The sequence below is a fragment of the Carcharhinus amblyrhynchos genome, chromosome 31 (assembly GCF_965287045.1).
Source record: "Carcharhinus amblyrhynchos chromosome 31, sCarAmb.v2.hapA, whole genome shotgun sequence".
Classification (NCBI taxonomy): domain Eukaryota; kingdom Metazoa; phylum Chordata; class Chondrichthyes; order Carcharhiniformes; family Carcharhinidae; genus Carcharhinus; species Carcharhinus amblyrhynchos.
The window spans coordinates 20758398-20784792 of record NC_137354.1 but is presented as its reverse complement, the minus strand read 5'-3'; the positions used below and the strand labels follow the sequence as shown (position 1 = coordinate 20784792).

The 26395-nt window shown below is 40.0% G+C and overlaps 1 protein-coding gene across 3 annotated transcripts in view; it reads left to right on the top strand.

The window, feature by feature from the left end:
• The window catches only part of bmpr1aa (bone morphogenetic protein receptor, type IAa), a 225358-nt gene that overhangs the window by 172360 nt on the left and 26603 nt on the right, over positions 1-26395 (top strand). For all 3 annotated transcript variants that reach the window (XM_080215778.1, XM_080215777.1, XM_080215776.1), the window contains 5 exons: positions 182-320; positions 3154-3256; positions 18769-18868; positions 20712-20811; positions 22548-22686. In XM_080215778.1, the coding sequence (XP_080071904.1) occupies positions 182-320; positions 3154-3256; positions 18769-18868; positions 20712-20811; positions 22548-22686 (581 nt within the window). The remainder of the gene's footprint in view (positions 1-181; positions 321-3153; positions 3257-18768; positions 18869-20711; positions 20812-22547; positions 22687-26395) is intronic.

The window sequence follows — 26395 nt, the reverse complement described above, 5'->3', positions numbered from 1 at the left end:
AACAACACAGTCTATTGTTTTAGCACCTTTAATCAGGTGAAACTGTCCTGATGCAATGGCATTGAAGGAGATCCTTGGCATCGGTATTCGGGGTGGGGAGCGGTAAATATTTGTGTGTAATCTATGCTATTCTTGCAGTATTATACTCCCTTAATAACCATTTTTATTCTTTCTCATAAAGGTCAAAACCCCGACAGCATGCTTATGGGAACAGGCATGAAGGCAAATGGTGCTACAGTAGCACCTGAGGATGCAGAGCCAAGGCTTCATTGTTACTGCTCTGGTCACTGTGCAACTGATGAAGCAAACAATACATGCAAGTAAGTTATTGCACTGTCTAGAAAAACATACTAATCAGTTTCCACGGGTAAAGCTGTAAGTGAAACCATAAGAAAGATGATTTTGTCATGAGCATTGTGCATTGCTCCTTTTAGAATTTTTGTTTCATTTTTGATGTTTAGCCAGGACAGATTAAAATATTGTTGTCCACCACCACTAAACCCATTAGTTACACATTTAAGAAGTGTAATTGAAATATCTTCCCTTTTCCTTCAAGAGTAGTGAAAACCTGTACAGTATTAATCAATTGGAAAGAAAAATGGAGCAATTATTCTTTTATCTCATAGGTATGGTCCTGGTAGCCACGTGTTTTAATGGCTTGTGTAACTCTGGTCTGTGGTTCCTCTGGCACAGCTTTTACTGAGCTGAAAATGTACAGCTAACTCCTACTTCAGTTTGTGGCTTTGAATGTTTCTGTTGTCACTTGCCAGTTTTAGCTTTGTTATAGCAGAGTTTCCAGTATTGTGTGACACTGTCTTCTCTGCGGCAAAGAGTTTTATTTCAGTAATGCAAAATGATATTTATTATTTTAACTTCAAGCAGCAGCAAATCTAGCTTATATCCTTAATTTTTGCTCAGTGTGCTTTTGTTTTGGTTTTTGGGCTGTAGATAATGTTGTCAGTATGACAGGGCAGCCATTGCACAGTGATAGAAACAAGGTCATCTGGATGCCACTGCTGTTACGTGTTTAAAATGTTTTGCTTTAGTGAAGAATGTTGGAGAACAAAGGCTTGGTTACATGCCTCAAATTCATTCTCTGTTTGCCTATTAGAACATATTCTACTTTCATCATAAAATCATGGTATATATATCCTCTCTTCTGATTCTGGCCTTCTTCCATTCTGCCAAGTATTTAGCTGTAAAATCTGCAGTTCTCTCACTAGGTTGCCCTTCTTGCTACATCTGTTGTCTCCTTTGAAATCTTCCTCAACTTTCTGGTTTAACCATGCCTTTAATCACCTCCCCCATTTCTTCTACTGCTTGATATCCAGTCTGTGATTGGATGGTTACAATGCTAGAAGCAGTATTTAAATGCAATTTTTTGTTAAGTTTAACTACTGTAAGACTGTCCAGTCAGTGATTAAAACCTTAACCACTTTGCCCTCTGTATTGTGCTTTGGGTTATGCAGGTGTGCCTGATGATTGTTGGTTTACTGGATCAGTTCACCTCTAGCTTTGAATGCGTAATAAGGAATCAAAATGTACATTTTCCCTACTATTATTGTCAGTACTGCCATATAAATAGCCGTGCTATGTAGTCTGTTACAGCAAGTAATTGACATTCCAGTTGCAGAGTTTCTACAGTTCGACTTTGAGGCTGAGAAGGGTATGAATGACAATACTAAATAATATGAGGTGCGGCTTACCTACTGAACAGCATAGTAGATACTTGCTTTGAGCATTTTACAACTTAATGAAATATCTTTATGGATGTTGTAAACTTGGTATCTTGTAGTCATTGTTGTTTGTACTAAAATAACTTGAAAGGAAATATCACAGAGCTGGGATAGGCTGAGTCCAGTTTAAGTTTCACATACATGGGTAGGAATATGGAAAAGCTTACACCTGATAAATGTTTTACAATTGAATTATTGACATTGTTGTTGCAGTTGTAAGTTTTTAAGCTTCAAGGGCACAATTTTTCAGGTGGTGATGTTTTCCACCCTGCAGAATCTGCAGGGAACATATCCCCAGCTGTACTGGCTGTCCTACAGCCATTTAACATTTGGCAGAGCATTAATTGGCTAAGGGCAAGATTTCCACTCCCATCAGGTGAAATTCCAAGCAGCTTTGTGGTCCCAGCAGCACCAGGTTTGTACATTGGCCATTGCTGGAATTACAGTCAGTCGTAGAGGTCTACGGCAAGGAAAAAGCTCCTTTGGCTCATTGAATCTGCACCAATCAAAGACAAGCAAACCATCTACCTATTCTAATCCCAATTTCCAGCATTTGACCCATAGCCTTGCATGTCTTGCATCACAACCACATGCCTAAATACTTCTTGAAGGTTATGAGGATCTCTGCCTCCATTGTCCTTTCCGGCAATGAGTTCCAGATTCTCACCACCTTTAGAGTGAAAAAGCTTTCTCTCACATTCTCTCTAAACCTCCTGCCCCTTATCTTAAATCTATGCCCCCAGTCATTGATCCCCCCACTAAGGGGAGAGGAGGAGTTAATGGAAGCCAGACTCAAGATAATTGCGAGCCACTGGCAGGCCACAGCAAAAGGAGTGAGGGATTGGGTCTGAGAGGCCAAAGGTTTAAAGGAGGTTGTGACTGTGGTGGGCAGAGTGCCTCCAGTGGGCACAGAGAATCCTTTGGAGGATATAATTCCTCCATCCCCTTCCCTTGCCTGACACTGGCCCATTTAGCTGAAGCTTTCCACTCACTTGCTCGACGAGGGCCCCCCCATCACAACTAAAATAGCAGTGGGATGGGATAAGGCAGTTAAATGGCCATTAACTTGCATTCCCCCCCTCAAAGTCAGAGACAGGCAGGTAACCAGCAAGAAAGTCATGTGCTGCATTTTACACGTCTTACCCCATGTGTACGCACAAGCATGTGGACACTCAGACCTTCAAACATGCCAGTGTGGGACTGTAATATTCCACCCTAAATTCTTAAGTGGATCACGTTCTCCACATGTGAGGAGGTTTGCTGCCCTGCATTATGGATCGTTGTGTATGTTGTCTCCCTTGTTGCAGATCCTCAAAATCAATATTCTCCCTTCCTGCACGACCAGCCAAGGTTTCCATCTTTAGTCCTGTCAATTCTTTAAAACAACTTGACTAATATTTCTCATTTTATAACACAGAACAAATGGAAACTGTTTTGCTATTATCGAAGAGGATGAAAATGGGGATATTACTCATGGCTCTGGCTGTATGAGATTAGAAGGAGCAGATTTCCAGTGCAAGGTGAGACCAATGTTTACTTATTTATTACTCACAAGTAAGGCTTACATTAACACTGCAATGAAGTTACTGTGAAATTGTAAAATATCTTGGTCTGTAGCATTATGTTACAGTATGGATCGCTTTTGCATTTTAGCTTGGATATCATGAATAACTATGTTTTTTATTTGTTCATGTGATTTGGGCATTGTTGAGACGACCAACAATTAGTTTTCATCTCTAGTTGCCTTTGAGAAGGTGGTAGTGAGCCACCGTCTTGAACCACTGCAGTCGAGCTGGTGACATGTAGATTCGTTGATGTAAAGGAGGCCATTCAGCCTATTGTGTCCATGTCCGGCAACAAAGATCAGACCACACTAATCCTATTTTACAGTGCTTGGCCTGTAGTTCTGCATTGCAATCTATTAATTCTATCTAATTAATCTCCACAGTGCTGAAAGGTAGGAAGTTTCTGGATTTTTACCCAGCAATGATGAAGAAATGGTGATATATTTGCATTTCAGCTTTCAGTGTGACTTGGAGGGAACTCGCAAGTGGCACTGTTTCCATGCACCTGTAGCCCTTATTCTTCTAAGTAAAAGAGGTCATGGACTAGGATGTCCTCTTTGAAGAAGCCTTGGCAAGTTGCTGCAAATGTTATGCACTGCAGCCACTGTGCGCCAGTGTATATTTAAGCTGATGAATGGTTGGTCTTCAGCTTCTTAAATGCTGTTGAAGATGGAATCATCCATGCAATGGAGAGTATTCTATCACACTTGTAGATAGCACAAATGCTTTGGGAGTCAAGAGGTCAGTCACTCATTGCTGAATACCCAGCCTCTGACCTGCTGTTGGTGCCGCAATATTAATGTGGCTGATTCTGTTGAGTTTCTGTGGTAACCCCAGGATGGTGAAGGTGGGTGATTCAGTATTGATAATGCCACTAGACATCAAGGAAAATGATTTTAAAAAATCTTTTCGGAGGTGGCCATTGCTGGGCACTTCTGTGGCACAAGTGTTACTTACCACTTCTCAACCCAAGCCTTATGTTGTACAGTTTGCTGATAATTCAACTGCATATCTACAAGAAAATAGGTTTATAGGCTTTTTTGTTTCCAGTTTGCCTTTTTTTAAGTTAATGCAAGATTGAAAATGTTCTACCTGTCCCATATTTTAGAGAGCAAGCATGCTTGTAGTAAAACCTGACGCAGGTCATTATTTAGTCTCTTCATTGTTATCATTCTGCCTCAGTTACTTTTTACCTTTCGCAGCATTTCCAGTTAAAAAACATACCTGTCACTCATTGATGAAAGCTCACCAACCTGAACTATTAACTCTGCTGTCACTACAGATACTGTAAGAAGTCTCACAACACCAGGTTAAAGTCTTAATGACTTTAATCTGGTGTTGTGAGACTTCTAACTGTTGTTCACCCCAGTCCAAAGCCGGCATCTCCACGTCATGGTTACCATCTACAGATACTGCCAGACCTGCTGAGTATTTCCAGCATTTTCTGTTTTTATTTCCAATGATCATTTCAATCGGTTGTCTACACATCATTCACAATATTGGACTAATCCATTCTTGTCACCTCAGCTTCTCTTCAAAGTTATAATCAATCTTTTGTATTTTGGTCTGCTGGAATAATACATTTACCAGCTCATTATTGCAGGAAGATACTTACAATTAGACATGGTAGCACGGAAGCTAAGTCACTGAAATGTTCATTCAGAGGTGTGGACAATGATCTGGAGACATGAATTCAAATCCCACCAGAGAGTCTGGAGAAATTAAATTTATTTAGCTAAATAAATCTGAAATAGCGAGCTGGTATCAGTAATGGTGACCATAGAATTGCAAGATTGTCATAAAAGCACATCTGGTTCGCTAATGTCCTTTCAGGAAGAAAATTTGCCACCCTTACTCCTTCTGGCCTCTGTGTGACTCCAGATCCTCAGCAATGTGGTTGGCTCTTCACTGCCACTCTGAAATAGCCTGTCAAGTCTCTCAATTCTTAAGATCAATTCATCAACATTATGATCTCTGAAGAGACCAGTAACCTGAGTTGGCTGGCGTGGTGGCATAGTGATTAGCAGCGCTGCATTACAGCATCAGTGCCCCGAGTTCAATTCCAAACTTGGGTGACTGTGTGGAGTTTGCACATTCTCCCCATGTCTGTCGGTTTCCTCCAAGTGCTCTGGTTTCCTCCCACAGTCCAAAGGTGTGTGGTCTAGATTGATTAGCTATGGTAAATTGTCCCTTAGTGTCAGGGTGATGAGCACGCTAACTACATGGGGTTAAGGGGATAAGGCCTGGGTGAGATTGTTATTGGTGCAGGCTCAGTGGGCCGAATGGCCTCTTTCTGCATTATAGGGATTCTATGATTCAAAATTAAAACGAGATTTGAACTTCGTATCATTAGCTGAAAGAATGACACAAGATTTGACGGTTTAAAACCTTTACTGCAACAGATGACTAAAAAAATACTGTTGACTGAACACTTTTTTTTGTAGGGAACTTCCACTTTAGCCTGCAGAAAGTGACATTCTGCTTTATACGTATCACCCATTTCACTCTCCAGTGAATCACAGTTCTTTCAGTGAACAATCCACAGCTTTCAATGGTTTTTCATTCCCCATTTTGTCGGTTAGTAACATCAAGTGAGCTTTCCTCAATTTTCGGAAATTTCCTTAAATTAACCATTAGCAGTAAAGCCTGTTGTGATGTTTCTTCCTCCCTCTGGCCATACCAGGGCAAATCTCTCAGAACCACATCCAGCTGTCATAGCTTGTAGAGACAAATCTTTCTCTCTGTGGACCACACAGAACTGCTGTCTGCGAGAGGCATTGATTTTATAGGGGAACCTGTAACCTAATTGCAGACATGGCTTCTCCTGCCCTCTTCCCCACGGCAGCATGAATTACATTAACCTTGCATTATGTATAACGGTTGGTTCGTTATAAAAGCAAAATAGCATAGATGCTGAAAATCTAAACAGAAAATACTGGAAAAACTCAGGATTAGCAGCATCTGTGGAAGAGAAACACAGCGAATATTTCAAGCCCGTATGACTCTTCAGAGTTCTGAAAAAGAGTTATACATGTTGATTAGCTATTCTTGGTGCCAGCTCACTTTTATTTTAGAAGTTTACACTGCAATTGTTCACAACCCAATGACTACAGCATCTTTCTGGAACTTTGAGAGACTGAGTCTACCCATTTTGAGTTTATCCATGTTAAAAACCTCAATCCTGTGCAGAAGTACAGAATGTATCTCCCAGTAAGTTTCTATTTATTGAATTAATATTCCAATAGCAGGTGAAAACTGAAGAGAAGCAAAAGTTAAAATATTCTACTCTGGAGGAAGAAACCTTTTGTATAACTTTCTTTTATTTGTTCATAGGATTAAGTGTCATCTGCAAGGCCAGCATGTATTTCCCATATCTTATTGTTGTTTGTGGTGAGCTGCCTTCTTGAACCCGCTGAATTCCATGTGGTGTAGGTACACCCACAGTGCTTATTAGATACCAGGATTTTGAGCCATCAACAGTGAAGTAACAGTGATATATTTACAAGTCATGATGGTGTTTAACTTGGGGAGAAATTTGCTGACTGTAATATTCCCATGCATCTACTTTGTCCTTTTAGGTGGTGGAGATTGTGGGTTGGAAGATATTGTGGAAAAAAATCTTGATTGGTTGCTGGACTGCATCTTGTGGACAATACTGCTACTAATGGCAGTGAACAAAGTTGGATCCAGCAAAATGTTTTGACCTTGGTCAACCTTGTTAAATTATATAATAAAAACAAAATTCTATTCCCAACTCCTGCGCAGGTAGCTTTCCTTGTTGCTTCATTACACTTTTGGTTTACTCTGGTTCACATTTGAAGGTTTTTGATTTACCAAATAGAACAAAATCTTTGAATTTGCCTTTCGGGAAGTTATTTAGCAAGTGAGTGCCAGAACTGTATGAATTGTAATAGTTTCAGACACTCCTGTATAATATTTTGTTATGGCTTAGACAAGGAAGATGATTTTAGTTTGGAAGATTTGTTCCAAGTGGTAATGAAGACATCTATTGTCAAGCTATTAATACATATGCAAGGTTTGAATGATGTTAAGAGCACAGCTGATGGTAAATGCTAGGGTATTCCAAATCCTGGAATGGAAACTTGGAATGCCTGCTCTCGACTGTATTTTAAAATTTGGTATAATGTGAGGAAAGATGTGAAGATCAGTGAAGGATGTCCCAGATGTTTTTGTGATGATTTTAAACAAAATAACTGTATATTAAGTAGCACAACACAAGAAAATCAACTAAAAAGCCCACTTAATTGTATTAATAGTTATACATGGTATCTTTAAAATTATCCAGTTCCAAATCCCTCAATTTTTCTAGTCCCAGAGCTAAACTTTCCCGAACAACATCCCAACTATAAGCAGAATTCAGCAATAGTTACCAAACCAGGCATTTATATCTTTTAGGGTTGCTTCTGTTTAAGGATTGAAACAACTGACTTCTCAAATAGGCATTCTTCAGGCACAGTTTGTTGAGAGTTGACAAAGCTTCCTACTGTGGGCTGCAGTCTCAAAATAGCTCTCTTGCATTGAGAGAACTTGCTTCTCATGTGCTGTTTTCCTTATCTTCCCTTATCTGAAATAACCATCTCAGAAGTCACTCTTATACTCTGATGTGAGTTCATCTTTTAGATTGTAAGTTTGAAATTCATCCTCATCTTTTTTTGAACTTTTAACATCCTATTCTCCATTGTTACCAACTTGCCTTAGGTGAGCATCTGTTCAGTGTTGCCAGGCTATTCAGCATATCAAAACCCTAGTTCCACCAACCCAGTCAACCTGTTTCCATTTTGGAATAGTTTGTTCTCCTTTAAACACACAACCACCAGAACACATTCCCAATTATTGGATTTCTTGCTTTTTTTTTCATTTTTATTGCCATTTCTTAACAGTAGGCAATGGACATCTGCCTGCCATATGGTTCCTTGCTTAGGTACTGCACTGTGTCTTTTCAACTTCCTTAATGGCTTTTTGGGGTGGGAAATATACTGCAGACGTTTCTTAATATCTTTAATTCAGTTTAGTTCCTCCCATTGACAGATCCCAGTCTTCAACCATGTGATTCACTCCATTTAATAGCAGGAAACCATGTAGGCACTGGGGCATGACTCATCAAGATTCCCTCCACAGTATCTTCCAAACCCACAATCTCTACTACCTAGAAGTAGATACATGGGAATAATACGATCATAACCAAGGCCATAGGCCTAGAAAGCATCCCAGTTGCAGTATGTAAAACATGTGCTTCAGAACTAGTCAAACCCCGAGTCAGACTGCCACACAAGTACTTCACAATATGTACAATTGCTAAAGTATGTTGCATCCACAAAAAATAGGAAATGTCTGATCTTCCTTGTGCATCTACTGTCAATCATCAGCAAAGAGATGGAAGATGTAATCGACAATGCTATCAAGTGGCACTTACTCAGCAAAAGACTGCTCACTGATGCTTAGTTTGGGTTCTGTTAAGGCTATTCAACTCATATCTCATTACAACCATGGTCCAAACATGGACAGGAGCTGTTTCAGAAGTGAGATGAGAGCGATTACCCCTTGCATTTCTGCGAAACTGGTCCATGTCCACCAGGTACAAGTCAGGAGAGTGATGGAATACCCTCCACTCTTGGTGAGTGCAACCCCAACAACACTCAAGAAGCTTGGCACCATACAGGACAAAGAAGCCCGCTTGATTGGCACTACTCCACCATTTTAGAAATTCACTCCCTCCATCACCAATGCCCAGTGACACCAGTTTGTACCATCCACAGTACAGCAATTTGCTAACACTTCTTTGATAGCACCTTCCAAACTTATGACTTATACCACCAAGAACAACAAATCCAGCAGACACAACAAAACACTACTACCTGCAAGTCTCCCTCCAAGTTGATCGATTTATTATTGTCACATGTATTGAGATACAGTCAAAAGTATTGTAATAAATCAATCAATCAAGTTGCATGCCTGCACACTTTTCTGATTTCGAACTATGTCACCGTTCTTTCACTGTCACTGGTTCAAAATCCTGGAACTCTCTTCTTAACAGCACTGTAGATGCACTTTCACCATATGAATTGTAGCAGTTCTCCCACCATCTCCCCAGGGCAATAAGTGCTGGCCACATCTGTATCACTCTCATCTCAGGGTATGATGAGGGCAGATACGTTGCAACAATTAAAAAAGCACTATTTAGGTCATAATTAATTTGATATGATTGCATTAGAGAGAATGCAGAGGTGATGTACATGAATGTTGTCAGAAGTGGAAGAATTCTGCTATAAGGAAAGGTTGGGTGCGATTTTCCTTCCCCTCTGCAGCATGTTTTGTGGCAGGAAATGGCACACTGCCCATTGGCAGCAAAATTTTTACCATCCCGCCATTGCCAATGGGATTTCCTGTTGAGAACACACCTTGCACCTTGCTGCCAGGAAACCCACAGCAGAGTGCACCGTCGACAGCAACGTGACTTCCCACCAACATAAAGGGCAGCAAGGTTTTGGCAATTGGATAGGCCAACATTGGTTTCTCTGAAAGGCTAAATGGAGATGTAATTGAGGGGCACAAAATAATAATGGGCCTAGATAGAGTAAAGAAGATCCTGTTTCCCATGGTAGAGCGGTCAAAGTGTGGAAGTAGGCTGAAAAGCTGTTTTTGACTGGCACAGGACAATGGACTTGATAGTTTCCTTCATCTTTTAAAAGCTATTTAAAAGGAATTAAAAATCCTATTTAAAAGGAACTCTGGTTATATTGTCCATTCTTCTAAAATAGAAATTCTCCATCTTTTCACTTTCCAATATTTGAGTAAATCAACTGCACACTAAGGAATTTCATATTGGGCACACTTGACTGTCTTGTGGGCATCATGAGCATTGTGCTTTTGGATCAAGGGCTCCCTCAGTTTATGGACTCTTAACCATCTGTTTTCCATCTAATTTTGTGCATAAGAAGTAATTTCATGTTAACTCTTGTTGTATAAGGTGAGCCACCACACTGTTGTACGCTGAACAGCATACTTCATTGTAGCACTCAGGGAGTACTGTATCATTGGAGGTGCTGTCTTTCTGAAGATAAACTTAGGCTCCAGCCTGCCAGTTCAGATGCAATAACCCACATTACTATATGACAAAAAAAAGACTTATGTAAATGTAATTGACGTTCATTTGTAGACAACAGTCCCCAAAAGAGATTGATTCATCATTTATCTCATTTGTTGTTTGAAGCATGATTCAATGCACAATCTGTTATATTTGCCTAAATAACAATAGTAACCATGTTTCAAAACATTTGATTGCCTTAATGTAAATCCTAAATTTGATAATCTTTCTGTATCACAGTGCTGTATAATCTCTTCCCTCACCTGGCATTATTACAACAGCACTATTCTAGTCTCCCTAGCACTTCTAATGTTATCATCGGGGTGTTGGATCTTCCACATATAGACACTTGTGTTCACTTGCACCCTGTACAGTTGAATGGTACACTATCCTTTGTATGTATTTTGTAAGTTGTCTCCTCCTGATGACCCTATTGATAGTTATATTTGTCACATCTGTCCAGCAAGAGGTTGGAATGCTCTGTGTAAGAGTTCTTGGTCTTGCTAGTATTTCATTAGTACCTCAGCAAAAAACTTGCCTCCTACCTTGTGTCTTTTGGATAATACCTCTTATTAGTTTTCTTTCATTATTTTCTTGTATTCTGTTTCATTCCTTGCTTTAGTTAACTGAGAGAATGGAACCTCGACCATATGGTTAATATGGAAGAGGGTATGCTTTTTATTGGAAAGACAAGGGGTATCCAAAAACTTTTTCTTTGTGGACCATTCAGCTATCCATTATGAAACCTCAAAAAGGGTAAGATAAGTCCAAATAAATATACCCATTAATTTGCATATGTGTTAGAACAGATATAGGGCTAGTGACAGACAAGAGTTGAGAAGAATCTACTAAACCTCAGGACTGAGAAATTCTAACAGGGGAAACTAGCAGAGTGAAGAATACAAGTTGAAATGGAGTTGAATTGCTTGGATTTCAGGGAGCGGACAAGTTAAAGCTTGTGACCTTCCATTGACTTTAGGCAGTAGTTTGGGTACCCTACTAATTGCTCTTCAATTAAAATATTGTGGTCACATTAACCATCTAAGAATTATTTCCTCTCTTGCTAGACCTGTTTAAACTCTTTAGCAAGAAGCTATAATTTTAATTCTTGCACACACAAATTTCTGATGACTTCCTTTGACTTGAATAAGGATTGCTGAACTCAAGTGACTAAGCAATGTGTACAGGAATTTTCAAAATTGAGACTGCACAAATTCAGTCATTACATTGCTTGCCCTCCCATTTGCTTCTGTTCTTTCGGTTACTTAAAATCAGGTTTGCAGTGACAGGCATCTCTCGATCATAAGCACCATCAATTAACCAGTTGCTGGGCTGATACTTCATTATAATATTATTGGGACAAGCAAAAGCCATCCAGATTACTTCCCCACTTCCAACCGCTAAAAGGCCGTTCTATATCAGATCTAGACCATTTGCTACTGTTTGAGCCAGCAATGAGAATTTCTGACCCCATTTCTACCATATGACTTCCTATTTCCACCACTGTAACATCACCTGTCTCTGTCCCTGTCTCAGCTCATCAATGCTTTCATTATCTATAGATCCAACTGTTCCAATGCGCTCCTGGCCAACTTCCCACCTTGCATCCTCCATAACCTTGGCCTTGCCCAAAACCCTGTTGCCCATTCCTTAACTTACAAGCCCCATTCACCTGTTGCCTCTTTGCTGACCAAGATTGGCTCCTGGTCCAGCAATACCTTGAATTTAACATTCCCATTCTTATTTTCAAATACCTCCATCTACATCTCTAAGCACCTCTGGCCCTACCCTTTGAGATCTCTGGGCTTTTGCACATTTCCAATTTTCATCACACCATTACTTTGTGATTCAGTTGTCTCCACACTAAGCTCTGAAATGACTTGTACTTCTCTCATCCTTTAAAATGCCTCTTATAAAAATACCTCTGACTAAGCTTAAGGTTATCTCTCTGAATGTCTCCTTTTGTAACTGTCATTTTTTTTTTGATTACTCGCCTGTGACATGTTGTATGTTATTGTTTTTATTCCACGTAGGAATTAGTTAATTTTCCCTCCAAACATCAGCTACATTATTTTCTGTTGACTGTATCCTAAGTCATGAAGAAATTCTATCCCATGTTAAATAATGCTCAGTTCTTTCCCAAGGTACGATAAGTAAGATTGAATTATGAGTATGTACACATATAGTGTGTACACACTCCACAAATTTGCATGTTGTTTTTTCAGTCTATCCCTCATGCTGATAAAGCCTTTCAAAAAAAACACTTGAACCTTCTTACTGGTATTCCTGTCCAAGCAATAGAGTCTGATACCCATCCACAGCTCAGTCCTGGAACAAATACCAGAATCAATTTTTCTCCTTTTTTTTGGTTTTTCTTCCTCATCAAGGGATCTGATTAACATGAATGGAATACTTTTCTGTCTTGTGACTTATTTTCAAAAACCGGACTTGGCGGTTTCAAAACTGAGTGTTTCATAGAACACCATCAGTTCAAGGTACCAAGCTAAAGAGAAGTTGCTTAGAGTCATACACAGAATTCTACTGCCCCACCTGTCATTGAATTGGAGCAGGCAAGGGGCAGGCATTGGAAATGTCCGTTGACCTTGGTTGGGATTTTCTAACCTCGCTTGAGTCCGTAAAATCCTGCCCATAGAGTTTTACAGCATAGTGAGAGGCCCTTCGGCCCATCATATCTGCGCTAACCATCAAGCACCTATCAATTATAAACATATTTTCCAATACTTGGTCCATAGCCTTGTAAGCTGACACTTTAAATGCTTTTTAAATGTTGAGAGGACATATAAAGTGCCAGTGTTCTGTTGGGCTTCTTATTGTTGCCTGAAGTAACTTGTAATGTTGCATTAGTTTGGTACTGTGTCCAATCCGGGTTCCAGTTAGGAGGATCCTGTCTGCACAAGTAGACGTTTTGCAAGTTCTGTATAAAGGTTTGAAATTTAAACTTTGTGTCATTCAGAGAAATAGCAATTACACTGGCAGATAATGCTCATTTCCTGTTGTGCTGTGTCTTATTTTTTAAAGGCACCAATTTTGAATACACTGCTCTCACAACACAATAGAATATTTATAGTAAACGAGGAGATCATTTGGCCACTTTTGCCTGTCCTAACTCCCTACAGGTGCAGTTTAGATATTCCTTTTCCCCATAGGGAAAAGGAAAAGGGGGGACTTAGTGGTAGGGGTTGGGGAAATGGCTGAGGCCTTGAATAACTTTTTTGTTTCGGTCTTCACGGAGGAGGACGTGAATAGTTTGCCGGGTGTTAGCGATGGAAAGATGGTAGGAGTGGAGGGCCTGAATGACATTATTGTTACTAGAGAGGCAGTGCTCGACAGACTGGAGGGACTGATTGTGGACAAGTCCCCAGGACCGGATGGAATGCATCCAAGGGTTCTGAAAGAAATGGCGGAGGTGATAGTGGATGCCTTGATGATTATTTTCCAAACGTCGCTGGATTCCGGGGAAGTGCTGGAAGATTGGAAAACAGCTAATGTTACGCCGTTGTTTAAGAAGGGTGGCAGGCAAAAGGCAGGGAATTATAGGCCGGTTAGTTTAACGTTTGTTGTAGGTAAAATGTTAGAATCCGTCATCAAGGAGGAAATAGCGAGGCATCTTGAGGAGAATTGTTTGATAGAGCAGACGCAGCATGGTTTTGTTAAGGGGAAGTTGTGTCTGATGAATTTATTGGAGTTGTATGAGGATGTGTCTAGGGTGGTGGATAGAGGAGAGCTGGTGGATGTGGTCTTTCTTGATTTTCAGAAGGCGTTTGACAAGGTGCCGCACAAGAGGTTATTACAGAAGGTCAAGGGACATGGAGTTGGGGGTAGGGTGTTAGTGTGGATAGGGGATTGGCTGTCAAATAGGAGGCAGAGAGTGGGGGTCAACGGGTGCTATTCAGATTGGCGGTTGGTGACTAGTGGAGTGCCCCAGGGGTCGGTGCTGGGGCCTCAGCTATTTACCATTTATATAGATGATCTGGAGGAGGGAACCGAGTGTATGGTGTCGAAATTTGCAGATGACACCAAGATTGGTGGAACGGCAAATTGTGTGGAGAGTCTGCAGAAGGATCTAGATAGGCTGGGCGAATGGGCCAGGAACTGGCAAATGGAATTTAATGTTGGCAAGTGTGAAGTTGTCCACTTTGGTAGGAAAAATGGTAGGAAGGACTATTACTTACATGGTGAAAAACTGCAGCAGGCGACGGTGCAGAGGGACCTCGGGGTCCTTGTGCATGAGTTGCAAAAACCCAGCCTGCAGGTGCAGCAGGTGGTCAGGAAGGCGAATGGGATGCTGGCCTTCATAGCGAGGGGGATTGAATATAAAAGTAGGGAGGTCTTGCTGCAACTGTACAGGGCACTGGTGAGGCCGCAGCTGAAGTACTGTGTGCAGTTTTGGTCGCCGCACTTACACAAGGATATTTTGGCCTTGGAGGGAGTGCAGAGGAGGTTTACTAGGCTGATACCGGAGTTGAGGGGGTTGAACTATGAGGAGAGGCTGAATAAACTAGGCTTGTACTCGTTAGAGTTTAGAAGAATGAGGGGAGATCTCATTGAGACATATAAGATGATGAATGGGATGGATAGGATAGAGGTGGAGGGGCTCTTCCCGCTCAGAAAGGACAGTAGGACTAGAGGGCACAGCTTCAAGATAAAGGGGGGGTGGTTTAGAACGGAGTTGAGGAGGAACTTCTTCACTCAAAGGGTGGTGAATCTCTGGAATTCTCTGCCCGTTAGTGGTGGAGGCTGCCTCGCTAAATATATTTAAGACACGGGTTGATAGGTTTTTGATAGGCAAGGGGATTAAGGGTTATGGGGAGAGGGCGGGAAAGTGGAACTGAGCCGTGACAGTTCAGCCATGACCTTATTGAATGGCAGGGCAGGCTTGAGGGGCTAGATGGCCTACTCCTGCTCCTATTTCTTATTTCTTATAGCCCCACATTTTTTTCTCTTCAGATAACTATCCAATTTCCTTTTCAATGCCATGATTGAATCTATCTCCATCACACACTCATTACATTTTAGATACTAACATTGTCTATCTTTAAATGAAAGATTTTCCACATGTTGCCTTAGATTCTTTTGCCATTTACTTTAAACATGAGTCCTCTGGTTCCCAAACCTTCTGTCAGTAGGGAATGAAAACCTGAAATATCAACCCTCAGGAAGTCAAAACAATAATAGATTGTAATTTATCTTTTATTAAAATCATCATGATAATCACTTCAATCTTTAAAATGGAATTAATTTGGATAAATACATTCATCAACTTTTGCTCAATTTACTTCTCATCACCTACACAACATTACATAAGAAATTAGAAAACAATAAGCATTTTTTTCTACTTGTGTTGGACCCATATATTTTTGTTCTTTTAAATGTGGGACAGCAGGTTTGATGCAACCCTTTCATCTGTGGGAACCAGACTCACGGACGAAAGTCTTGTCTGCATGCAGACCTGATGCCTGAAATTGGTTTGGCCTTATGATCAGCATGAAAAAACTGAAATAATAAACTAGCCAGCTCCAGGGAAGCCCTATCCCCAACCATGACCAGAACCTGTCAGCAGTGGGTAAGTTTACTTATCTCAGTAGCACATTCTGGAGCTATCTATATTGATGACAAAACTTGTGCAAGAATTACTAAAGCAGGTGTAACATTCAACAGCTATCAAACATCAGTCTGAGAGCAATGTGGAGTAAGTCTGTCTACGAAACTGAAAGGCTAAATGGCAATAGTCCTGCCCACTCTGCCCTGCATATACTAGACTTGGACTCTGTATTTGCATCATGTCAAGAAGCTCAACCACTTTATCTTGAATTGCGCTCAGAAGTTTCCGAAGATTAGATAACAGGACAAAATATCTGACACTGAAATGCTCATCCAAACTGACATGCTAACCATCCACACTATATTGAGACTATCACAACTGAATTCAGTTGGTTGTGTAGCCAGAATGTTTGACACTCACTCACCAAAGTGAGTCTTCTATGGAGAACTTGAGTCTGGGGTGAGTGCTCATTTCAGTCAAAAAAAAGTGCTATGAGGACACTCTGAAGGCTTCACTTAGAATCGTTTGAGAAGCACACCCAGGATTGTTGCACCCAATGCAACAAAATAAAAAATGGTATAGCCTCCTTTGAAAGTAAGCACACATCAGAGGCAGAGTGAAAATGCAAGGAGAGGAAATACCGTGCCAACATTCACCCAAATCTACTGTATTTTGACCTATTTTTAACAAAACCTTTGGGTGAAGTTTGGACTGCCAAGTCTTAGCAGTCATCTATATACCCCCCAGAACCCTGCCAAAACCCCAAGTGATGAACATTGCCTTGCTCGCCTCGGAGGGTAAACAAGAAAGGAGAGCCATGAAAGGGAACGCTTTCCCACCGAAATAACTGTTAATATCCTTTCTTAAGTGTTCCCACTGATTTGCTTGAAGTTTTGGTAGAGTATAAGAACCCAGTGGAAATGTTATCCCTGTGTCTACTGTACAACTTCCTAGCAGTGGTAAAACCATTTTAAAAAATCACAGTTTAACTGTGTGTGTATACATATATATTATACACAATATTATACATAAAACTAAATTAATCATTAAGAGGTGGCATTTTTAGTTAAAGTTTACTTATTAGTCACAAGTAATGCTTATGTTTACACCAATAAAGTCACTGTGAAATTCCCCTAGTCGCCATACTACAGCACCTGTTCGGTTCAATGCACGTCACCAGCACATCTTTCAGAATGTGGAAGGAAACTGGAGCACCCAGAGGAAACCCACGCAGACACGGGGAGAACATGCAAACTCCACACAGATAGTGACCCAAGGGAATCGAACCTGGGTCCCTGGTGCTGTGAGACAGCAGTGCTAACCACTGTGTTACTGTGCCGCCATTATCTTATAAGATGAAATTTAAAAGTAATGGGCTACTGACTATTTACTTACTTGCATAACTAGAATGTAACAAAGTTAAAATTAGCCTTTGATCATTTGTGATTTAAAATGATGTAACAGCTCACAAAATTGAGGGGTAATTGTATGGCTCAATTGTATGTTCCTTTCAGTTGTTATCATATTTCAGCTGGATGATTTTTGCACCTCGTCCTGTAACCCATGAGTTTCTCTGTTTCTAGTTCTAGATCTATGGGTAATCAGTGTTCCTGTATTCTAGATATGCCTATATTGTAGCATCCAGAATCATTTTGCTCAAAGATGGACACTTTGCTGCACCTAACTATATATTAACAGAAAGACTACTGAACTGCTCACCCAGTCAGCTGAACCCTTTGACATTACCTCACTATTATTATGAACACAGAAAAATGGCCAATCTGATTTCACTGGGCTTCAGTTTCTAAATGTGGAGGCCAGGGAAGTAAATTCTTTTCCAAGCAGGGTTATTTTGCCTGAATGTTCTGGAATAAAGATCAAGAAATGCAAAGCTGAGGATCATATTTAGGCAGTCTCAGTACAAGTATCTATATTTAGTACTTTCATGAAACAAATAAGTTTGAATTTAATGTGAAGGCAGGCTAAGGATATCTTCTGACGTCAACTAGTCAGTGAAGTAATCAACTCTGTTTTGTATATCGAGCAGTATAATTGCTTGCGTTCTCATCAGATGTGTAAGCTACACAATTAGATATGTCAAATAAAGGATGACAACTAATGCTTAGTTATAAAGATAAGTCTGAAGAAGTGTAAACTATACTTGTCACCCATTCAAGAGGTAGGAACTTGTTTTGTCCTGGATAAATGTGTGCAATGCTGTCCATATCCTTTCTTAAATCACCCCTGTGCTGGCCAACTGACATTGGCTTCTGGTTAACCAACAAAACACCTTGATTTTAAAGCTCTCATCTTTGTTTTCAAACTGCTCCTTGTAATTGCCCTTCCTTATGTCTATAATCGCCTGCAATCCCACAATCTCGAAAGTAGCTGCACTCATCTAACTTTGGCCTCTGGAACATCCTCAATTTTGATTATTCCATCAGTGGTGCCTTCAGCTGCCTGCACCCCAAGCTTTGGAGTCCACCCTCTATCCTTCTCTGACTCTCTGTCCTTCTTTCTTCCTTTGAACCGATCCTTAAAACCTACCTCTTTGACCAGCTCACCCAATGTGCGAATGGTACCCATGTCCAAAAATGAATTTCTTTAAACAGTGAAGTTGGTTTGGAAAAGGAAGATGGAACTTTTTTTGCTGAAAATCTTGCACTCTTGAAAGGGTTAACATAAATTGTGAAATCTTGGTTTTTTAGCATAAAATCCCAACTAACTATTTACCAAGCAAGAAACTAGGTTTGGAAACAACCAAAATCATTGACCTGGGACTTTATTTTCCCTCTGTAGGATTCAACAAAAGTGAGAAAACGGAGAACTATTGAATGCTGTAACACTGACTTCTGTAACAAAGATTTGCACCCAACACTTACTCCAATTTCCATTTCAGGTAAGATATAGATGAAGCTTGCAGTTACAGGGTAGCTGAACTTCTGTCTCCATTTTAAAAAATACGATATTTCAATTGGGAAAATATGTAAATGTTTCAAATCCAACCTGGAATATTTTATCAATAGCTTCCATTTGAAACTGCTTCTCTGATGTCTTATGTTTATTTTAGGGTTCACTTTCACCACCTGATAGCTTGGAAAGCCGTCATGCCTGCAGTAGTGCAGTTTTGTGTGTTTGTTCTTATAACAGAGTGATAGCCTTGATTTATACCAACTTTGTCATAGTCTGCATTCAATTGAAATATTGCATAGATGAATTGCATTGGCGCCATGCTAATCTCTGCTGATGTGAATTGCATTTGCTTTGCCATGTTTGAGTTATTGCGAAGTGTGCTGTCCTTGCCACATTGTTCTGAAGCACTATGGCAGAGACTTTACAATGGAGTGATGTGTAATGCCTGGCAGAGGGTGCTTATTTGAAAGATGATGTGGTCTCCAGTCGCTGAAACATTTCTCCTCTTGTTTATTTGTCTGTAGTAACTTGAAATTATATTGCTAATAAATTTTTGTATAGCAATTCATATAATTTCAACCATCTGCCCATATCATTGCATGTGGAGAGTTAAACCAAGGTTATCCTTCAGGTTGAGCAATGTTAAAAATTGGTCTCATTGTATCAGGTTCATGAATGTAATTCAGGCCCACATTTAAAACTGTACTCTACGTTTATTATGTAATAATATTATTTTACATCATTATTAATAGTTAACTTGCAAAACTTGGCAGCAACATTTGATAACAGGGCGATAGAGTTGGTTCAAGTGTGGATGTTCTGTGCTTTATAGAGGAACTGGCAGATGCTAAATGGAGATGTTACAGCTCCACCATTGGTAGGATTGTGTAATTAAGGCAATAGAAATTTACATAATTTTTATATTTCTTAGCATTTACATTCAGTTGTTTCAATAAAATCTGCAATGTATCAAAAGTATTGTATGTCAACTTTATGCATGATAAATTCCACATCAACAGTTATAAAGGAAACTGCCCTTTTCAAGTTAAAAGTGGCCATTATACTGTTGATTTTGAAAATGAAAGCTTTTTATTCTTATTCCTTAATAGGGGGTTTATTTCTACCTATTTTTCTAGCCATTGATTTTAGGTGTCACTGATTGTGATTAGCCTTTTGATTAGGCATAGTGGTGCAGTGGTTAGCGCTGCTGCTTCACAGTTCCAGGGACCTGGGTTCAATTCTGATCTTGGGGTAACAGTCTGTGTGGAGTTTGCACATTCACCCCACATCTACATGGGTTTCCTCCCACAGCTCAAAACTGTGCAGATGAAGTAGATTGGCCATGCTAAATTGTCCATTAGGGTCCCAAGATGTGTAGGTTAAATGGATTAGCCATGGTAAATGTGTGGCGTTAGGGGATAGGGTGAAGGAGAGATCCTGGGCAAGATACTCTGTCGAAGAGTCGATGCAGACTTGGTGGGCCAAATGGCCGCCTCCTGCTCTGTAGGGGTTCTATGATAATTTGCAGAATGCCCTTATCACCTGGAGTATTGTATGTTTTTAAGAAGGAGTTAGATACAGTTCTTGGGATGAAAAGGATCAAAGGATATTGGGGGAAAGCAGGATCAGAAGATTGAGTTGGATGATCAGCCGTGATTATAATGAATGGTGGAGCAGACTCAAAGGACCGAATAGCCTACAGTAATTTTCTATATTTCTTAATCCTGAAACTTGTGTCAAACTCTGATAAATCTATGGTGATGTCCATTGTGATTGCGGTCAGGGGCTTTTTTGTACTTTTTTTAACCTAAAACATCTTTTGCAAACAGGTGGACCATTTGAAGGTGATGTCCACCGATTAGGCCTCTTAATCTCGCTTATTGTCTGCATCTTTGTCCTGATTATAATCACAACTGCTTTCTACTTCAGGTAAGAGCTGATTCGAATATGCTTCAAAGGGAAAATAGTATCACTCATGTTCCATTGGTTTTAGCTATTGGCAGTCTCTTAAAATTTTGCATTTTAATTCTATTCCAATATAACAGTGAGATGTGTAATTGATGATCCTAGTTTCTGGAAAAATATTCAATGGTCTAGACAGTTGATTACTTTTAGGGATGAAACTGTAGAGTAACCAGTATCAAGAGTGTAGGAAAATAAATAGTGCAGTGTAACTGCTTTTGTTTTGTAGCAGATGGGGCACCAAGGAAAGAGCAAGAAGTGACCTTGTGAGGGAAACCTTTCTTAAGACATTTCGTGCAAGGTTCTTCCCTAAGGGTACCACTGGGGCAACTGCCTGGAGCATTATCATCTTTGCTTACAACTCGGTGCTTCAAACTGGCCTGAGATTGCAAGACTTGAGTAGTTCCTACTACTAGCTTGTAAACACTATTTGCTCCAACTTGTGCTTGGAGGTTGAATAACAACAAAAACTTGCATTGATGTAGCACCTTTAACTTAGTAAAATGGTGCTTCATAGGAATGTTATCAGGCAAAATTTGGCATTGAGTGACAAAGGGAGATATTAGGGTAGATAACTAAAAGTTTGATCAAAGAAGTGGGTGTTTGGGGGGGATGGAAGGAAGGAAAGTTAGAAGTGGATAGATTTAGGAAGGAAATTCCAGAAATTGGAGGCTAGGCAGCTGAAAGCATTGCCAGCTTATGGTGGAGTGATTAAAATTGAGGTTGTTTAAGAACCCAGAATTGGAGGTGTAGAGACTTCAGTGAGTTGTAGGGCTAGAGGATGTTACAGAAGTAGAGGGAGGAGAGAGGTGATGGAAGGATTATAAAAGAAGAATAAAAAATTAAGGTTGAAGCATTACCAAACCAAGAGTCAGTATAAATCAGCAAGCACAGAAAGCTCATGTCATGAAGAGATATGGAGATAGTGTAGAAAAGTGGCATTGAGCTAGATGATCAGCAATGGTGGAGCAAGCTCAACAGGCTGAATGACCTACTAACGTTCCTATGTTATCAGTGAGTGGGACTCTGTGTGAGCTGGAAAACAGGCAGCATCGTTTCAATGACTTCAAGTTTAATGCAAATCTCTGTTGTCCCATTTCAACACCATTATGGTTAAATAGAGTCTGATTGATGTCCAATCTGTCAAAGAACTGTGAGGTCTTGGGGTTGAGCAGTGTAATAGATAGTCATACAATCAGAAATCATTATATTTGTATATGCGCTATATTCTAACAATTATTAGTCTTATTCAATGATAGTACCCTCACTTCTAAGTTAGTAAGTAATGGATTCGTGCCCCACTGAGCACCTAATCTAGGCTGGCACAAATACCTTCTTTTGGATGAGACATTAAAATGAGTCTTTGTCTGCCCTCTTGTATCCTTTATTATCTCCTGTTTATAGCCTCCTATTAAGTTTGTGTCAATCCCAGGGAATTATAAGAACAATTTAAAATGGCTGTCTTGTGATTTATATGTACTTCACTCTTGTTTCAAATAACTTATTTTGTTGTTGCATTACATTGGAAAATGATGTGTTTTGTATGTAGTCAGTTATTCCACTGTTTATTATCAGGAAGCTGAACTTTGTTTAGTAGTGTGTACATTGCTTTTGCTCCCTTTCCTTGCCTTCTGGTATGTTAAAGGTGAATGCATAGCAAAGAAGAAAGAGTACGAATTGTTTAAAAACTACTTTTGTTTTAGGTACAAGGGACAGGCAGACAGACGTCGTTACAATCGGGATCTTGAACAGGATGTGGCCTTCATCCCACCAGGAGAGTCACTGAAAGACTTGATTGACCAGTCACAGAGCTCAGGTAGTGGATCTGGGCTCCCTCTTTTGGTAAGTGCACTAATTACACAATTTCATATTTTAACTCCCTTGGACAATCGATCCCCAACTGAGTTGGTCCTCTTGGTAATTTGTAGCTTATCTAAATGACAATTTATTGTCCTCATCAACCTGACAGACCTAAAACACACTCTCAGAATAGCAGAGATCACAGCCAGAATAGCTGAGCTGACAATTTGATATTTCATGTTTTTGTTTTGCCCTGTTTAATAAATCGCTTTTTCTCATCCCCATTCTGCCTTTTCCCCATAACCCCTATCCCCTTATCAATCAAGAAGCTATGTCTCTCTGTCTTAAAGACACTCAATGACCTGGTCTCCACAGCTTTCTCTACCCCAAAGTACATTCCTCACATTGGTCACTTTGTGTGTGAAGAAAAGGTTCTCAGTATCCTTCCTAAATTAGCCTACCATTTCCAGATTAAAAAGGTTTGCATCTAGGTCCCATCAATCCTATAGAATTGTAGAATCATAGAATGATTACAGCATAAAAAGAGACCAGTCGGTCCATTGTGTCCACACCAGCTCTCTGTGAGAGCAACTTGCCTAATCCCTATAGCTCTGCAATTTTCCTTCTCTCTGTTAATTGTTCCACTCTCTCTTGAAAGTCTCATTTTAATATGCCTTCACCACAGCCAGTGCAATCATTTTGATCCCATAACAATTTTTATAAGCGGGAGACATGATATGTTTTCTGAAACAGAAGATCTCTGAATGTGAGTTCCTGTAGTTAGAACCCATCTTTTTGATAACTACATACAGTTTCACAATGGATTGTGCATTCCAGATCCTAACCAGTCTCTGCAAAAAAAAAAGGTATTTTCTCGTATCGCTGTTGGTTCTTTTGCCATTAAATTAATGGCCTCTGGTTCTCGATCCTTCTGTACAACTGCAGTAGTTTATTCCCATTGACAGCCCTCATGATTTTGAACATTTCCATCAATCCACCTGTTAATATTCTCTTGCCCAAAGTCAACAGCCTCAGTTTAACCAATCCTTCCAAGTAACAAAAGTTCTCATTTTGCCATCAGAATTCCAATAGAGACTGTCTCAGCTGGCTCTCTCTCTCTCCATCATTCCTTAGTTGGATAAGAACTTGCTCTCTTTATCACTTCCCCACTCTCTTGCTGCCTCTCCTCACTGTCAGGTGCAATTGAGAACCTATCTGGCAGCCCAGGTGCAGGAGGTCGTAATACACCTTTTCTGAAGATGCTTTTTCCAAAGAGATAAACCAGCAATCAGATATTTCCCCGTTTTTATTTAAAAAGATCTGAAGGAGCAGAGAGCAAAACCCCCAAATCTTAACTTTATTATTTCCAATCCATTATGAAACTATATGTAGTTATCAAAAAAATGGATTCTAACTGCAGGAACCCACATTCAGAGATTTTCAGTTTCAGAAAACATATCATGTCTCCCATTTACAAAAATTGTTATGGATCAAGATGATTGCATGCTACCCGTTTTATGACATAATAATGAATGAGGATAACTTTTCTTATTTATCAAGCAGGAATGAGTTCTTAAATGAGTCCAGTGATTTTAGTCCATGAGACACAGCAACAAAATTAGACCACTCTGCACATCGAGTCTGCTCCACCACATGATCATGACTGATATTTTTCTTACCCCCATTCTGCCTTTTCCCCATAACCCCTAATCCCCTTATTAAGCAAGAACCTATCTCTTCCTGTTTTAAAGACACGCAATGACCTGGCCTCCACAGCCTTCCCTACCCCAAAGTACATTCCCCACACTGATCACTTTGCGTGTGAAGAAAAGGTTCCCAGTACCCTTCCTAAATTAGCCTTTTACTAGTTTGAACCTATGGACCCTTGTCTATTTTGTTTCTGCAGCTAAATTTAATTTTCTTAATTTACCTCAACAACCTTAGCCATCTTTTCCCAAGATTAAAAAACATGCCCACGTTGCTTAAATTTTCTCCTCATTGCTGGGGATCAACTTCGTGATTGCCTCAACCATGTTTGAATGTTGACCCTAGGGAAAAAAAAATTACATTTCTATATCATGTTTCAAATGTGATGACTGTTTGCATAATCCTCAAATTTGCTTCTGATAATTTGAAATTGGATGAAGGAAAATTAATAGGTCAACTCCCACAGGAGTAATGTGGATTTAGAACTGCAAAAGAGTAAAGAAAAATGTGGCCTTAGAGCACGCCAAGGAGATTATATCTCCAGAGTGATTGATATTATTCATATTGTTATTCATTGCCAGACAATACAATATGCCAAAAGTTTGATTTAAAAGAAAGTTAGATTTTAATGTTATTACAGATTCATCAAACAATCTGAAATTTCATTAAAAGCAGTGCAATTTAAATCAAAGATTTTGCCCTTCCACACTCGAGTTTCAAGTAGCCCATTATTGGAGCAAATCAGTACACAGTTGGAGCACAATGGTACACTATTAAAGCACATTTCCATGCTGCTAACATGTTCTGGTCTGCTGTTAAAGCTTATTAGAATTCTCTTAAAATGTTGGCTCAAATGAAAATTTTCCTGCACTGTATTAGTGCCAAATGCACATAGCAATATCGTAAGAATATGGAGGAAAGGCAACTGCCTCGCAGATGCACAATGAGTCTTTGTTTACACAACGGCCTCAAAAATATTCAAACTAGTATGCTCCTGACTGCTCAGTAAAATGTTTGAACAATTTTGTGCCACTCTTGAGGCAAATTAGCATTTTCTGCAGCGTTTGTGCTAGCCACTGATCCTCACAGAGTAAAATTTGAGAGGAGAGAAATCAAGGTATGAGCAACAAAGACAATTCCAGGTATCAGAAATTAATGACCAAAAGAACGATGTAGGCAGTTGGGCCGCCGCCTTTTGCAGCCAGCAGGTTTCATAATGATCATTTTGCTGAGTTTTCAAAATCGTAGAATCTCACAGTGCAGAAGAGGCCCTTCATCTCATGAAGTCCTCACCAACACATTAGAAACACCTGAACTCCCAAGATAACAGAGCTTAACCAAGAATGTTTCACTACAGAATTGAACTGGGATTAAACTATAAGCTGTTCAGAAACAAAATGAAATGATGACCAGTAAAATAAAGCAAAGCCAGATTGCTCAGTGTTAACAGACTTATGGAATAAATTATCAGGAAGCTTCAATTGAACTAGAGATCGTGGGCAAATGGCCTCACACATTAATTCTCTAATAGATCCAAGAAAAAATTTAGATGCCTTTTAGAAGAGAAAGGAGATTAGGATAGAATCATAGAGGTTTAAGAACATAAGAACATAAGAAATAGGAGCAGGAGTAGGCCATCTGGCCCTTCGAGCCTGCCCCGCCATTCAATAAGATCATGGCTGATCTGTCGTGGCTGATCTGTCGTGGCTCAGTTCCACTTTCCCGCCCTCTCCCCATAACCCTTAATCCCCTCTCTTATCAAAAACCCATCAACCCGCTTCTTAAAAATATTTAGCGAGGCAGCCTCCACCACTTCAACGGGCAGAGAATTCCAGAGATTCACCACCCTTTGAGTGAAGAAGTTCCTCCTCAACTCCGTTCTGAACCGCCCCCCCTTTATCTTGAGGCTGTGCCCCCTAGTCCTACTGTCTTTTTTGAGCGGGAAGAGTCTTTCCACCTCTATCCTATCCATCCCATTCATCATCTTATACGTCTCAATGAGATCTCCCCTCATTCTTCTAAACTCTAACGAGTACAAGCCTAG